Raw genomic sequence first — 14540 nt, 5'->3', positions numbered from 1 at the left:
ATACACCAAATGTATATACTAACAGTAAACTAAAGTATAAGAAAGCCACAGCATGAAAAGTGCTATGCAATGAATGCCGTTTCTGACTAAAACATAAGCAGCACAAATAATAAGCCGTAATAACCAGTGTTTTTGCCTCGCTATGTTTCTCTGCCATTAAGAAGTGTTGCATTTCACACACCTGTGATTGACAGGCAAGATGAATTCTCCAGAGGAAATGTCCTGATTGGTCAGAAAATACCCAGGAGCGGTCTAAAATCTAAATTGGCTCAGAAAGATGCAGGCAGGGGCAGCAAGATGGAAACAGATCTTTTCGCAGCGCATTTCCCTCACTAATAGCTGACGGATTAACGTGGCCTTTTTAACAAGTAACTTTCAAATAATAGCTCTCAAATCAAACCTACAGCTCCTTTAATAAACATACTCCGTCTGAGTTAACAAACCCCGTTCTCCTTTGCAGCCATGGCAATCTCCAACAGGAAGTCCTCCTCCACAAAAGGCCGCACGGCATCATGGATGATGACCACGTCCGGCGTTGCACCGGTCTCGCCCGGGTCGAGGGCCTGCACGCCGTTGAATATGGACCTGTGGCGGGTGGCACCGCCGGACACGAGACGGATCTTTGTGTGCTGAAAGCGCTGGACGATATCTCTCATCAGCGCGAGGCTTTCTTCTGCAACCACCACCACAATGAGTTGGATCCACGACAGCCTGTCAGAAAACACATCAGCAGACCCTACTTCTGTGGTGTGAGCCCCACACACAGCCGAGGGGCACAGCACTGGGAATACATACAAGCACTTGTGGAATGAGTTGATGTAAATAACTACTTCTCAAGGCATAGTATTATGTTAGGCTCTCATTGGTTAAGTGATTCCAGGATATGTGTTGATTTTCTTTCTTTCTAAAAGACCTTGGACATAAGTAGCTCAAAAGATTACTCTTTAAAAGAATGAAAATGGCACTTAAGTTGTATTTACTGGTGTTCTAAATCAGGGGCAACAGTAAAAATTGTGTATATATGTATACACAATTTTAAAAGAGCCAAAGAGTATATATATAGAGAGAGAGAGAGAGAGAGAGAGAGAGAGAGAGAGAGAGAGAGAGAGAGAGAGAGAGAGAGAGAGAGAGAGAGAGAGAGAGAGAGCCTTCTTGTGTTGTTGTTGTGTATATTTTGTGTTATCCGTGACCAATGGCACACGTCTATGAGACGGAGTCGACGTTAGTTGACACACAGCGGATGGATGAAGCGGACGGTGGGATAGATTAGGGAGCGTGTTGGTTTGGTGAAGCATCTAGTTACACGCTTCTACTATTTCCCTGTCCAAAACGCTGAACTTATTGTTTAAGTTGTATGTCAAGACAAAATATTCGAAAGACGACAGGTTTGGTGTTTGCCTACCTTTCAAAGGCTTGAATGGTGTAGCTTATGACCGGTCTGTTAAGAAACGTGTAGAACTGTTTTGGTGTCACGAGCCCGGTTCTCTCCCCGGTTCCCCCGGCTGGAAGAACCACAGAGACGGTGAAATGGACGCCTGGCGTGGCTTTATGTCCACCACCATGGCGGGTCAAACACTCTGACTGACCAGAGCGGTCCGGATCACTACTTTGATTCATTACAAATCAAGATATATCTCTCAATGTTGTGTTTTTCGCGTCATGTCTCGACGACAAGCGTGTGTGTAGTGTCTGTGTGTGGGCGGAGACTCGGTGCCCAGTCTCAGACTGCGATTGGTCGAAAAACAAGAAGCCGATGTGTCTTGTTCTCGCGGTATGTCGAAATATAATAATAAATTCAAACACATTTGCATGACTACAGGGCACATAGAACATCAGCGCTTTTTAATATAATATAGTTAAACTTATAATGTCATGCTGAAATATATAGATAAGCGCTCAATGTGTCACCTGATTCCTGTCTGAAATATATATATATATATTAATTTCTAGTTACTTTTACTGGAACAACACGTTTTATACACGGTCAACTACAGAGGTATAAAAGTATTCACTGACTTAATTCAAAATGACGGCTTGCAAGATGAATCCTTTTAGCAACAAATAAAGTAAAAACACGAGAAGTAGGCATGGCCTACTTCACTACAACACCATTCAGTGAAAACAATGCAAGTGATTAAAAGTGAATATAAAGTATTTATTTCATAAGAAGACATTACAATAATAGGCAATGCACTGCTCAGTCTTAGCTTATGTCACATTTATTATCCATGAATGAACCAAACGTTGCGTTAAAAAATATATTACATCATACATCTCATATTGTGAACTTTTAAAGGGATAATCTTTGGGAAGACCAATATTGTTTAAAAAAAAAAGTCATATGTACAGTTATTCACACAATCTCTGCATCTTTCAGAGACGCATGGTTTAATGTCTTTTATATGGAGTGGGTGTGCCTATACACGTGGCTACACATCACCATCCAGATTTATAAAAAGATATACAATAACAAAGACTACATCTCAGGCACTGTTGGTCCAGAAAACCCTACAGATGGTACAGTCCAGTTTTTATTAGAGGCCGGGTCCATGTGTGCCCTTTAAGAGTGCTCCATCGTCATAGCAACCAGAAACTCCCATCCAAGGAATTCAGTCCCTGTCACCTCGAGATACAATCCACAACCACCGACGTAAGGACTCAAGAGGATGCAAAACGGACTTGTCGTCACGTGTAAATAAGTCTCTTCGCCACCATAGCATGCTGCGAAACGGAGGCCATTTGCATTCTGTCTAGGCGACATTGGGCCGGGGAGGGAAGGGATCAGGGGTCAGAGGTCAGGGTTCGGGACTGGGCCAGTTCTCGTCGAAGCGGTTCTTCCCCAGCTTCCTCTTGCTCTTGGACTTGTGCTTGTGGACCACCTGGGTCACCGCCGGCGACGCCAGCGCCATCTCCTCCATCTTGTTGCCGGACTCGTTGTGCTGTCGGGAGTACCGCTTGCACTTGCAGGCCGTCACCACTGTGATTTTGTAGGTGCGGGCGCTGCCGTCCTGGCACTGCAGCTGGATGCGCTGCGTCCGCGTCTTGTCGTTGACGCAGCGCCAGTCCTGGCTGCTCCGCCGACTCCAGAACTTCTTCCCGCGGCTGCCGCCGATCCAGTTGGGCAGCATGGGCGCCGGCAGGCACTCGCCGGCACACACCAGCTCCTTGATGGGCTTGATGCTGGTGCACTGGCCATCCGAGATGTACTTGGTGGAGCGCAGTTCCCTGCAGCCCATCTGCCCTCGCTCTGCTGGGGGAAACACACACACAAAAACACACGGGAGAATGAGAAACTGTTGGCCTGCCACAGAGACTTAGGGTCCAGTTGGTTACAGAGACAATGATTACTTTCCCAGACCACTGGTAAGGTCTGTTGCCATCTAATCTGTCAGTTATAGACACAGGAAGTGTGTTGCAGGATGCTGAGTGTGTGTTGATCCCTCTGTGGTACACTGTGACTAATAAGCTTAAAGAGGAAATCATGAGTATTATTTTGAAGCGCGTCAGCATAGGATTATGTCTGTATCTATCAACAGACTATCAACAAGTTTTATGCTGCAAGCTAAACTGTTTCTCCCACTCCTTGTGTCCTCTCCCATCCTCTGCTTCCTCCCCTCACCTCATGTGTACTCCTCCCTGTTCCTTCTTTTCTCCTTTCCTCTCTCTTTATCTGCTCTCCTCTTACCTGCTCTTCCTTTCCTCTCTTGTCCTTATTTTCCTCTCTCCTGTCCCATCCTGTTCCCTCTTCTCCTACCCTCCCCTCTCTTCTCCTGCCTGCTCCTCCTCTCCTTTCCTTCCTCCTCCCTTCTCTCCTCTGCTCTCCCCCATTCTGCTCCACTCCTCCCCTCCTCTCGACTCTCCTCACTCCTTATTTATCCCCTCCCCTCCTCCCCCCCTCTCTTCTCCTGTCTCCTCTCACTTCCCTGCAACCTGATCCCTGGTCCATTCACACAGTTCCATACAACTCAGCCACAAAGCACCCTGGCCTCTGTGAGCAGGAGGGCTGCTCACTGCCCCCCCCCCCCCCCCCACAACAGACCCCCCCAGGCGGGAGACTGTAAGGTGGTCTGCAAAGGGTGGTGGGATGGAAAGGAAGGGTTGAATAAAGGGGAGAACTGCCTTCATTCTCATCTGGGACGATGATTAAGACTTATACTTGACAAACACCATAGGCTACTGAGCAAGAGTTTTTGGGTGTATGCCTAATTTTATTTATGCGTTTGAGTTAGTGCCGTGTGTATGTGTGGTTTTGAGTATGTGTCTGTATGTGTGTAAATTAGAGCTTCCTAGAAACAGCGCAACATCCAGAGCGTCCTGTTCATGGGAGAACACCTCCATTCACTGAGGTGACACTCGATCAGACCTCAAACAGCGGTCCGTTCAGATCTGAAACCTCCTCATCTCTACCGCCTCGTATGGACGCATGCCAATAAGCTGCGACATCGAGTATATCCACATTATCAGGCTCAATGACCATTTTGTGACAATTTTTGCAGTGAGGGTCCAATTAAGAATATAATTTCCTTGTGAATTAAAAAAACATCATCTTTTTTTTTTGTTGTTGGACGTTTCGTACAGTGCATTTTTTTTCATTTCTGTTAAGTGTAGTGTCTGTACATTTCTGTTAAGTTTAATTAAGTTATATCTCAGACACTTTTGGGGGGTATTTTCTGCGTGCCTACTCACCATTTCTCTCTTGCGCCGTGCTGTCACCTGCTGCGCCCCGTCCTCCGTTTCTCGCTCGGTTCAACGAGACGTTACCGTGAGCATCTTGCACCGGCGTGCTCTCGTGGGTGTATAGGATTTCCGTGGCGTCGTTTTTGAAAGCTTGGCAATTCTTCAAAAGGATGCAAAGTAGGAATAAGAAGTTGCACGACTCGTAAGCCCTCAAATGCATGGTGGCTTCGGGCTGTGTGTGTAAGGGGAGAGTGGGTCCCGTGTCAGGTGGAGTGATGCTGCGCGCTCTGAAGTCGATCAACTGCTCCAATAGCTGCTCTTTGGCTCTTTTTATAGCCTGTACTCCTCCTGCTCTGGCACGCGGCTCAGGTGCGTCTCTTGAGGAAACTCTGGTTGGGTCGCACCTCATTGCAGTGAAAAAAATATCCCGCCCATCATTTCTGGAAACGTTGGAGACCCCTCCCTGTTGATGGGATTAAGGGGCTGCCGGAGTAGGTGGTCGGTCGTCTGTGACAGTGTGACTCACTGACTCAATCAGTTTTGAATAACGCGCAGTTTCACCATCGACGATTTAATTATGCAGTATCCAGTTGCTCTGCCTCTTGCTCTGACACTTGAAAGATCCATCTGAACCTTAATACATGTCAAAATGACTGCGTTTATAGCCTGCACCTTTGATAATTTAATCTCTTGAAAATGATTGTACGATTAAATGCATTGAGCAAGATGAATAACACCAACACATCGAGGAATTGATTGTCTATTTATTCAGAAAAACGATATTATCAGAGCATTGTTTTCATTGTCTAAAATCGAAAATGTCCCTGAGGTTGATCATCTTGTTCTATTTTGCTCATTTTAGTCAGAACTGCCTTAAAACCATGTACATCTATATTAATTCAAAACTCCACCATAATGAAGCCTTTCCGTAAAGATAAATAACGCTTGTCATTAAAACTTCTGATATTTTTATTCGGAATCTCACCATAGCAACCGGCCATATGGTTATGATAAACTCTACATTTATGTCCTCCTTGGAGAAGGTCCCGTTCGGTTTCCCTGACGTCATGACCATCGTGTTGCCAAACATGTCAAACATTCAGGGGGGTTTGGGTCAGGAGTTATTACATGTCTGAAGTCTGCGTTAGGGACTTCATAATGGTCCTCTTTACTGTTACTCCTACTGTTCCTGAGCTGTCCAACACTCCCTCTCTCAGGAATAACTTCCAGATTTTTTGAATTGTTCCAATGTCCATAGACTTTATCCGTCTCTTCTCCTCCCTCTTCTTTCTTCTCTTCTCCTCTCTTCTCCTCCCTCCCCCTCTTCCGGTCATCATGTCGTGGTTTCTGTACGCATCGGGGCGAGACTGGTTTGCCCCCACTCTCCCTCCCTCCTCTCTGGTCTCCTTTCACCTCCTTTCTCCCTTCCTCTCCTCCTCCATCCCTTCCATAGGTGTGTGTCATTTCCCCTGAACACTTTCTTACAAGCAGACAAGAGCTAGACTTGCGACCAACCAGCGCTTTTTTGGTTTGAATCCCTCTTGAGCACAGGATCTCTCCCACAACAACATTAAACATCTCCTCCTTCCATGCAAAGCATTCAAAAATCCTCCTGTTTAGTCAGACATGCCCTGACACTAAGGACACATTTAAACAAGGTCCACAACAAGGTTTTAGCATGTTTGGAGCACCACTTCAGAAATGTACATCTGAAACCAAAACACATGCAGTGCGAGCAACCAACCACTAGTTATCTCCTGGATTTCCATCCAGGAGATAACTGAGATGTACAAACACCCTCTGCCTTCAGAAAAGCAATGCTTGGTGGTGTTCCCAGTCGACGGCAGTGTTCTGACTTATTCTGACTTGTCCCACTCAGCCCACTTGTTTCATTCAAGGGAGGGAGGACATCGGATACGGTCCTGTATGTGTGTGTGTGTGTGTGTGTAACTCACACCCGGTGTCTGTCACTCACCCTGACGCCCCAAACCTCTGGATGCTGTCAGCTCTCAGAGGTCTAATCACCCGGGTGCCTAGACTAACTGGAGTCTTTGTGTGTCCTCTGTACAAAACAAGGGGAGATATAATTACTCTTGTGGGGAACATTCATCTCAGCCCTTGTCTCTGATTTAAAGAGGTGACTCGCACACACTTATGCATTAAGGGTAAGGCAATCCCCATGTCGCTATACCTGCTCTGCTATATGATGGCTGTGAGACAGCGGTAAACAGCACGATGTAGAGCTAGCCCATCTTTTCCTGTGTGAGAATATTTTACATTCTGAAAGAATGAGGCCTTTTGGAACATCCTTCAAACCACACAATGGCTCTCTCGTCATCTCCATTTTTATAATATGATGATCAAAAGACTGATTATAACAAATACAAAGAGATTGGTATTTGGTATTCAAGCTAATATTCAGCTATATCTGAAATACTGAAATAGTTTGAGCCCACTGTGTACATCAGAATTTATTTCTATATCATGTATGACAAACAGCTGTTACAGCTAACAACATCAAAGCATGTTTCAGCAAGAAAAAGCTAAATGGCACCATAATGGCAATCATTACTCTTAATAATCAAAGAAAAAAAATTCGAAAGAAAATTACTATTATTCGAATGATTGATGTCAACAAATAGGCCCATCAAAGAAATCTCCGGTGACAGGCATCTCTGGCCTGAATGCATTTCAATAGGTAAAACCCATATCGTGTATTGTTTACACTGCGTTGCCGGTATTGTTCGTTTGTCTTTCCGTTTCCTTTATGCCTGGAGCTCCGCAAAGCCCACTTCCTCGCTTAAATGAAAGACAACATTTGCATTGCCCTCCTCCCGTTGGACTAGCGCATCAACGCCTTTTGAAGCACTTTGTGAAACCGAGTGAAATGAAAGCAAAAAAAAAAAAGTGAATACGATAGGTGTGTTGTTTTCATGCCATGCAAAGAATCGGAAACTTGAACCGCCTGGCTTGGTTTGTGTCCAGACTGAGTGGCGATGAGGAGCGAGTGAGGAGTGCTTTACCTTGGCCCCCCTCCCATGGGATATGAAAGGTGCTCTTGGTTAATAGGGTAGCCTATTGATGGGCGCCGTCCCATTGCCCTGGCGACCAGGAAGCGCGCCCTCATGGTGGCGGTATGGGAGGGGGGTTATGAGTATGACAAAAGAAATGCGCAACAGCTGGAGCAAAGCCAAGAAAGAAAGGTCATACATGAATAGAAGTGGCAAGGTAACCACAGGGAAAAACATTCTGTGGAATGTAGACAGTTGACGTGGGCTGTGTGTTCCTCTTATAATCATTCGAATATTATGGTGAAATAATAGGCCTAGTATAATATTATATTATTATATTATTATAGGCCTACGTGAAATTCTCCAGTGTGTCTTGTGTGGCATATAAAACTCTAGTGAAAAGGCGCCCTCTTGTGGTACTATGCCATCAATGCCGTGCATTTGTATTTCACAGAAGTTACGGAACATAAAAACAAGTATGAAATAAAGTCAAATAACGTTTGAAATATGAATAATAACAATTATATTTTGATTCATATCTCAAATGTATAAAATATGTTTTTGTTTGTTATCATACAAATCAAAAAGGGGTGTTTAGGCCCTGGCGTCAGAGAGTCTGTTGATCATTTCGAGTGAGACGACGGCTTCTTGTGGTAAGTTGATATTACTGCATACACTGAATACCGCCAAATACCATACCACCAAATACCAAAAAAATACCAATAGGCCTAGCCTACTGGAAAAAAAGAAGAAAGAAAAAATGGTGTTTATGGCAGCAGGTGGTGTGGTCATCTCGATTGTTTGCTGGAAGGAAACTTTCTTAAAACGCTTTAAATATAAATATGATAACATCACAAAATATCAGATATCTCCGACACAATATTTCATATTTTTTCATCATTTAATTGCTTAGGTTTGTGGTTATTTATTGCTGTTTAAGGTAGGCCTATAGGCTATAAAGCTTTTAGAATGGCAGAATTTACAGGACAGTCATTTCAGTTGTATATAATATGCAATAATATGCTCATGATCATTGCACTCAACAACAGAAATTGCCAATAAACATTGTAGTTACCTGTATTTACCTGTAGTTAGCATGAGCATGGGAAACTTTCTCATGAGTATGGGAAACTTTCTAATGCCCACAGGAGTGCACACCAGAAACATAACTTTATTGATGGCAACAAAATAGTGTAAAAAAGGTAATCGGCCTTCTAAAGATTAACAGTACTAAAGTGTCAGGTGATAGGCCTACTAAAGATTAACAGTACTAAAGTGTCAGGTGATAGGCCTACTAAAGATTAACAGTACTAATGTGTCAGGTGATAGGCCTACTATAGATTAACAGTACAAAAGTGTCAGGTGATAGGCCTACTAAATATTAACAGTACTAAAGTGTCAGGTGATAGGCCTACTAAAGATTAACAGTACTAAAGTGTCAGGTGATAGGCCTACTAAAGATTAACAGTACTAAAGTGTCAGGTGATAGGCCTACTAAATATTAACAGTACTAAAGTGTCAGGTGATAGGCCTACTATAGATTAACAGTACTAAAGTGTCAGGTGATAGGCCTACTATAGATTAACAGTACTAAAGTGTCAGGTAATAGGCTTACTGAAGATTCCCGACCACCAAAGTTAATTAAAACTGTATGGTGATACACAGAGATGTGTATGTAAAAATATGAGTAGTAGCAATGTTATTCTAAATGCAAAAAAAACATGTAAACGTTATAGCTTCAGTGTCTCAAATGTAAAGATTCTAGTGTAAATATGCTACATGATTGAAACTGTACATTCTAACCGTGTTCTCCGACATGATGGAGGAACGTACTTTCAGGGACGCAATTTCTTTTTCCTTACCCATTTGACTGACAAATTTCCCTACACATTTGCCTTACACGTTTGGTTTGAATTGTACTGAAGAGAAAAAGGCTATGTGTATGACATCAATGGTTTTAGATGTCTAGACACATTTGAAATCCAAATAAGTCCTGCTGTATCTCTAAGAGCAACATCAGCCTGGGATTCACTGCATTACATTTACATTTACATTTGGTCATTTAGCTGACGCTTTCATGCAAAGCGGCCTACAAGTTAGGCTGAGAAAAGTAGTAATAATGTTACAAATTAGGAACATTTTAAGCTGAATCAATTTAACCTAGACACCTTAAACTATTGGTTGGCCTGACCATGACAGAGGTTATGATAAAATGTAGGCCTAATTATTATTGGCGGTTTCCTCCTATAATATATACAATACAAGTGGCAAAAACTGAGAGGTGATAACGTTGATATTATATTAACTTGTTAAGCATTTTTGTTAGTCTGATTCCTCAAATAGCTTTTACGTGTCTTCTTTGTTTACTCCCCTTTGGTTACTTTGTGTTTTTAAAATTGATGTAAATAAGTAATGGGAGAGGCATCCCTTGTGTTTGTAGTGGGCTGGATTATCTATCAGACTAATTTTGGTTTCACTCATGTAAGTAGGCCTACCTTTCAATGCATAGTTGTCTCAGCAATTGTTGATGTGTGTGATACTAATAATAAGACCATCATTAGATCGATCACATTGTTAGCGATGACTAGCGCATTGTTGTTGTTTTTTTGGGGCAAAATGGCTAAACATGGTTTGCAGTCGTAATGGTTCTTGAAGGAAACTTCTATATTATCTCTGTTGATTGTTGTATGAATTGTTATTAAGAGCTTTCAGGTCTGTATTTGGGTCTACATAGCATTCGTGAAAACAATGAAATGTAGCTCTGCAAACTTGAGCTATGACACAAATGCAATTTGACAAAGATCATATGCATAGACAGACTCTCAGACTCTCTTCCCCACAGGGGTCTTAAGGAGGCCGAAACGAAAACGTGTAGCTTGGTTGTAACAATTCTCATGTATATTTATGCATTGCAAATTTAACCATGTTGATTGATTAAAGTGTCATTGGTATTTTTTTGGTTTTTATTTTGCACTAAAACAAAGTAGGCCTATGGATACCCGGGTGCTCCTGATGCTCGTCCTTTCAGGTAGGCCTGCAAGTTATGGTGTACATAAATGTCATTTATTTTCAGAATGAATGTCACTAGCTCATTCAAACATGCACTATGTAACTTTTCTACTGCAGCCATTAAAAATATTGTCAATAATAACCAAGTTCAAGTCCAATCATGAGTCAATCCATTCGAGGACATGAATTAGAGTTAGTCAGGTCTACTTATCAAAATAAATCCAGCTGGATGTCGTTTCCACTTAACTTTCAGTTTTAAATTTAATAAAGAATATGACTAAAATCAGTTTCCTTTTTGTACAAAACCTTCTTGAACAACCTCACACCTCTTTGCAATCAAAGGAGTATCCTTCTCTGGTGCTAGGCCCGTCAACAAATACATTGCAGTTAACATCCCGATGAGTTGGAGCACTGCTCAATACTGCCTGGTTTCACGTCCTCCGTTAAATAGGAATGCGCAAAATTGGTTTCAGGTGGATTAAATTACCACGACTGTGGAGATGTGCAACCATTCATCTGCAATAGAGGTGAGTAGCGGATTAAACATGCAATTAATTGCTTTTGCTCATCATTTGCTCCACATAATTCATATATTCCCTTGTCCTTGTGTTGTTGCTCGCACAGCTCTAAAACAGAGCAGAACAAAGATAACAATGCTGTCCAGCTGGGATCTGACAAACCCAAACTCTCAGGACAACATCATACTTCAAGTAAGACTACACACATATTTATCTTAAAGCTGCATTCAACACTATATAGAACCCCCAGAAAGGTATCCACCTTGAGATAAACCCTTGTTATTTATGAATAACAGAATCAGATCCTGAACACTTATACTACATAAACCTATACCCTTGTACTTTTACCTATGTTATTGCTTTATATATTTACTCAACATCAATATTCCACAATATTCATCTCTTAATGAGCATGTTTTTGTAATTTACTGCTCACATTTGAAAGCAATTATCATTTGAGTGAATCGAAATGCAAGGATTTATTATTTTTGATTTCTGCTTTGCTTAGGCTGTCTGTGAACATGGAACACAAATGTTACTTGGAGATAACTATCTGTGTGTTGGTGTACGCTAGTCAGCAGTTTGCATTTGGTTATTTCACTTCCACATTCAGATTGTGTCATGTTCATAATGAACAGTTACCATACATACTTTAAAGGTCTCTTTGCTATTGATGAAGATTTTAGAATAATACATGTTGTTTCTGTTCCTCTACTCAGATGTCCTCCACCTGAGCTGGAGCACTCCGCCACAGAAACTAGAGCCAGCAGGCTTGAAGGCTGTTGAGGACTCTAAGGTTCACAGAGTATAGGCTGGGTTTGATCACTGGCTTCTGCTTCTTGAGTATTAGATCTATGTTTTAGTTTGAGAAATGTATTCAAAAGTATGATGGTGGTTAATTAATACATCCTCATCCTCATCCGCTTATCGGGTCGGGTCGCGGGGGCAGCAGCTTAAGTAGGGGGCCCCAGACTTCCCTTTCCTGGGCCACATTGACCAGCTCTGACGGGGGGATCTCGAGGCGTTCCCAGGCCAGTGTTGAGATATAATCTCTCCACCTAGTCCTGGGTCTTCCCCGGGGTCTCCTCCCCACTGGTCATGCCTCCAAAGGGAGGTGTCCAGTGGGCATTCTCACCAGATGCCCGAACCACCTCAACTGACTCCTTTCTAAGCAGAGGAGCAGCGGCTCTAATCCGAGTTCCTCCTGGATGACTGAAATTCTCACCCTATCCCTAAGGGAGAAGCCAGCCACCCTCCTGAGAAAACTCATCTTGGCCGCTTGTATCCATGATCTCGTAGGAACGAACGGTCGACTGGTAGATCGAGAGCTTTGCCTTGCGGCTCAGCTCTCTTTTCATCACAACAGTGCGGTAAACCGAACGCAATACCGCCCCCGCTGCTCTGATTCTCCGGCCAATCTCACACTCCATCGTACCCTCACTCGCGAACAAGACCCCGAGATTTAGTTGTGCTGATCCTCATCCCAGCCGCTTCACTCTCGGCTGCCAGCCGATCTAGTGAGTGCTGAAGGTCACAGGCCGATGATGCCATCAGGACCACATCATCTGCAAAGAGCAGTGTTGAGATCCTCAGATCACCGAACTGCAACCCCTCCCCACCATTTTCGACTATGCTTCGATATCCTGTCCATGAATATCACAAACAGGATTGGTGACAAAGTGCAGCCCTGGCGGAGGCCAACACCCACCGGGAACGGAACTGACTGGCTGCCGAGAACACGGACACAGCTCTTGCTTTGGGAGTACAGAGATTGGATGGCCCTGAGGAGTGACCCCCTTACCCCATACTCCCGCAGCACCTCCACAGTTTCTCCCGGGGGACCTGGTCATATGCCTTCTCCAAATCCACAAAACACATGTAGACCGGATGGGCATACTCCTAGGCCCCCTCCAGGATCCTTGCGAGAGTGAAGAGCTGGTCCGTAGTTCCACGTCCAGAGCGGAAACCGCATTGTTCCTCTTCGATAATCGGCCAAACCCTCCTTTCCAGCACCTTAGAGTAGACTTTCCCAGGGAGGCTGACAAGTGTGATACCCCGGTAATTGGCACACACTCTCTGGTCCCCCTTTTTGAACAGGGGAACCACCACCCCGGTTTACCACTCCTTTGGCACTGTACCAGACTCCCACGCAATGTTGAATAGGCGTGTCAACCATGACAGCCCCTCAACACCCAGAGCTTTTAGCATTTCTGGCTGGATCTCATCAATCCCTGGGGCTTTGCCACTGCGGAGATGTTTAACTACCTCAGTGACCTCCACCAGGGAAATTGACGACAAACCACCATCAACCTCGAGCTCTGCCTCCATCATAGCGGGCGTGATAGTCAGATTCAGGAGTTCCTCAAAGTGTTCCTTCCAACGTTCAACTACCTCCTCAGTCGAGATCAACAGAGTCCCAGTCACTGTACACAGCTTGGATGTTTCCCCGTTTCCCCCTTCTGAGGTGTCGGATGGTCTTCCAGAAACACTTTGGTGCCGACCAAAAGTCCTTCTCCATGTCCTCTCCGAACTTCTCCCACACCCGCTGCTTAGCCTCCGACACGGCAGCGGCTGCAGCCCTTTGAGCCCTCCAGTACCCTGCAACTGCGTCAGGAGTCCTCCAGGATAACATACCCTGGAAGGCCTCCTTCTTCAGTCGGACGGCTTCCCTGACCACCGGTGTCCACCACGGTGTCCGAGGCCACAGCTCACCACCGCAGCTTCAGCAATGGAGGCCTTGAACACCTCCCACTCCAATGCCCCCAACCTCCACAGGAATGCTAGAAAAGCTCAGCCGGAGGTGTGAGTTGAAGATCTCTAGGACGGGGGCCTCCTCCAGACGTTCCCAATTCACCCGCACTACCCGTTTGGGCTTACCAGGTCTGTCCAGAATCTTCCCCCATTCCCTGATCCAACTCACCACCAGATGGTGGTCAGTTGACAGTTCTGCCCCTCTCTTCACCCGAGTGTCCAAAACATAAGGCCTCAGATCAGCTGACACGATCACAAAATCGATCATCGATGTTCGGCCTAGGGAACTCATGACTAGCACAGAAGTCCAGTAACAAACGACCACTCTGGTTTAAATCAGGGAGGCCGTTCCTCCCCACCACGCCTCTCCAGGTGTCTCCATCGTTGCCCATGTGGGCGTTGAAGTCTCCCAGCAGAACTACGGAGTCCCCTACCGGAGCCCCATACAGGACTCCATTCAGGGTCTCCAAGAAGGCAGAGTACTCTGAACTGCTGTTTGGCGCATACACACAAACAACAGTCAGAGTTTTCCCCCCCACCACCCTTAGGCATAGGGAGGCGACCCTCTCGTCCA

General features: G+C 44.5%; 2 protein-coding genes across 5 annotated transcripts in view; both read right to left on the bottom strand.

Moving 5' to 3' along the window:
* The window catches only part of crppa (CDP-L-ribitol pyrophosphorylase A), a 32821-nt gene extending 31136 nt beyond the window's left edge, over nt 1–1685 (bottom strand). For all 3 annotated transcript variants that reach the window (XM_084472143.1, XM_084472142.1, XM_084472144.1), the window contains exons 1-2: nt 1403–1685; nt 444–711 (exon numbers count right to left, since the gene is read on the bottom strand). In XM_084472143.1, the coding sequence (XP_084328269.1) occupies nt 444–711; nt 1403–1617 (483 nt within the window). In that variant the 5' untranslated portion in view covers nt 1618–1685. The remainder of the gene's footprint in view (nt 1–443; nt 712–1402) is intronic.
* A 1110-nt stretch (nt 1686–2795) lies between these two features.
* Nucleotides 2796–4931, bottom strand: sostdc1a (sclerostin domain containing 1a; the record flags this gene model as incomplete). 2 transcript variants are annotated; one of them, XM_084471152.1, is made up of 2 exons in its annotated part: nt 4687–4931; nt 2796–3250 (listed from the first exon to the last, which is right to left on the bottom strand). In XM_084471152.1, the coding sequence occupies exons 1-2, from the start codon at nt 4895–4897 to the stop codon at nt 2796–2798; spliced, it is 666 nt and encodes a 221-aa protein (XP_084327278.1). In that variant the 5' UTR covers nt 4898–4931. The 2 variants fall into 2 exon arrangements, with proteins under 2 accessions (XP_084327278.1, XP_084327279.1); XM_084471153.1 differs by having other exon boundaries at nt 2796–3247.
* Nucleotides 4932–14540: the final 9609 nt, after the last annotated feature.

Source organism: Micromesistius poutassou, assembly GCF_964030765.1.
Source record: "Micromesistius poutassou genome assembly, chromosome: 8".
Classification (NCBI taxonomy): domain Eukaryota; kingdom Metazoa; phylum Chordata; class Actinopteri; order Gadiformes; family Gadidae; genus Micromesistius; species Micromesistius poutassou.
Note: the sequence above shows the minus strand (reverse complement) of the source record. Positions and strands in the feature narration are given on the sequence as shown.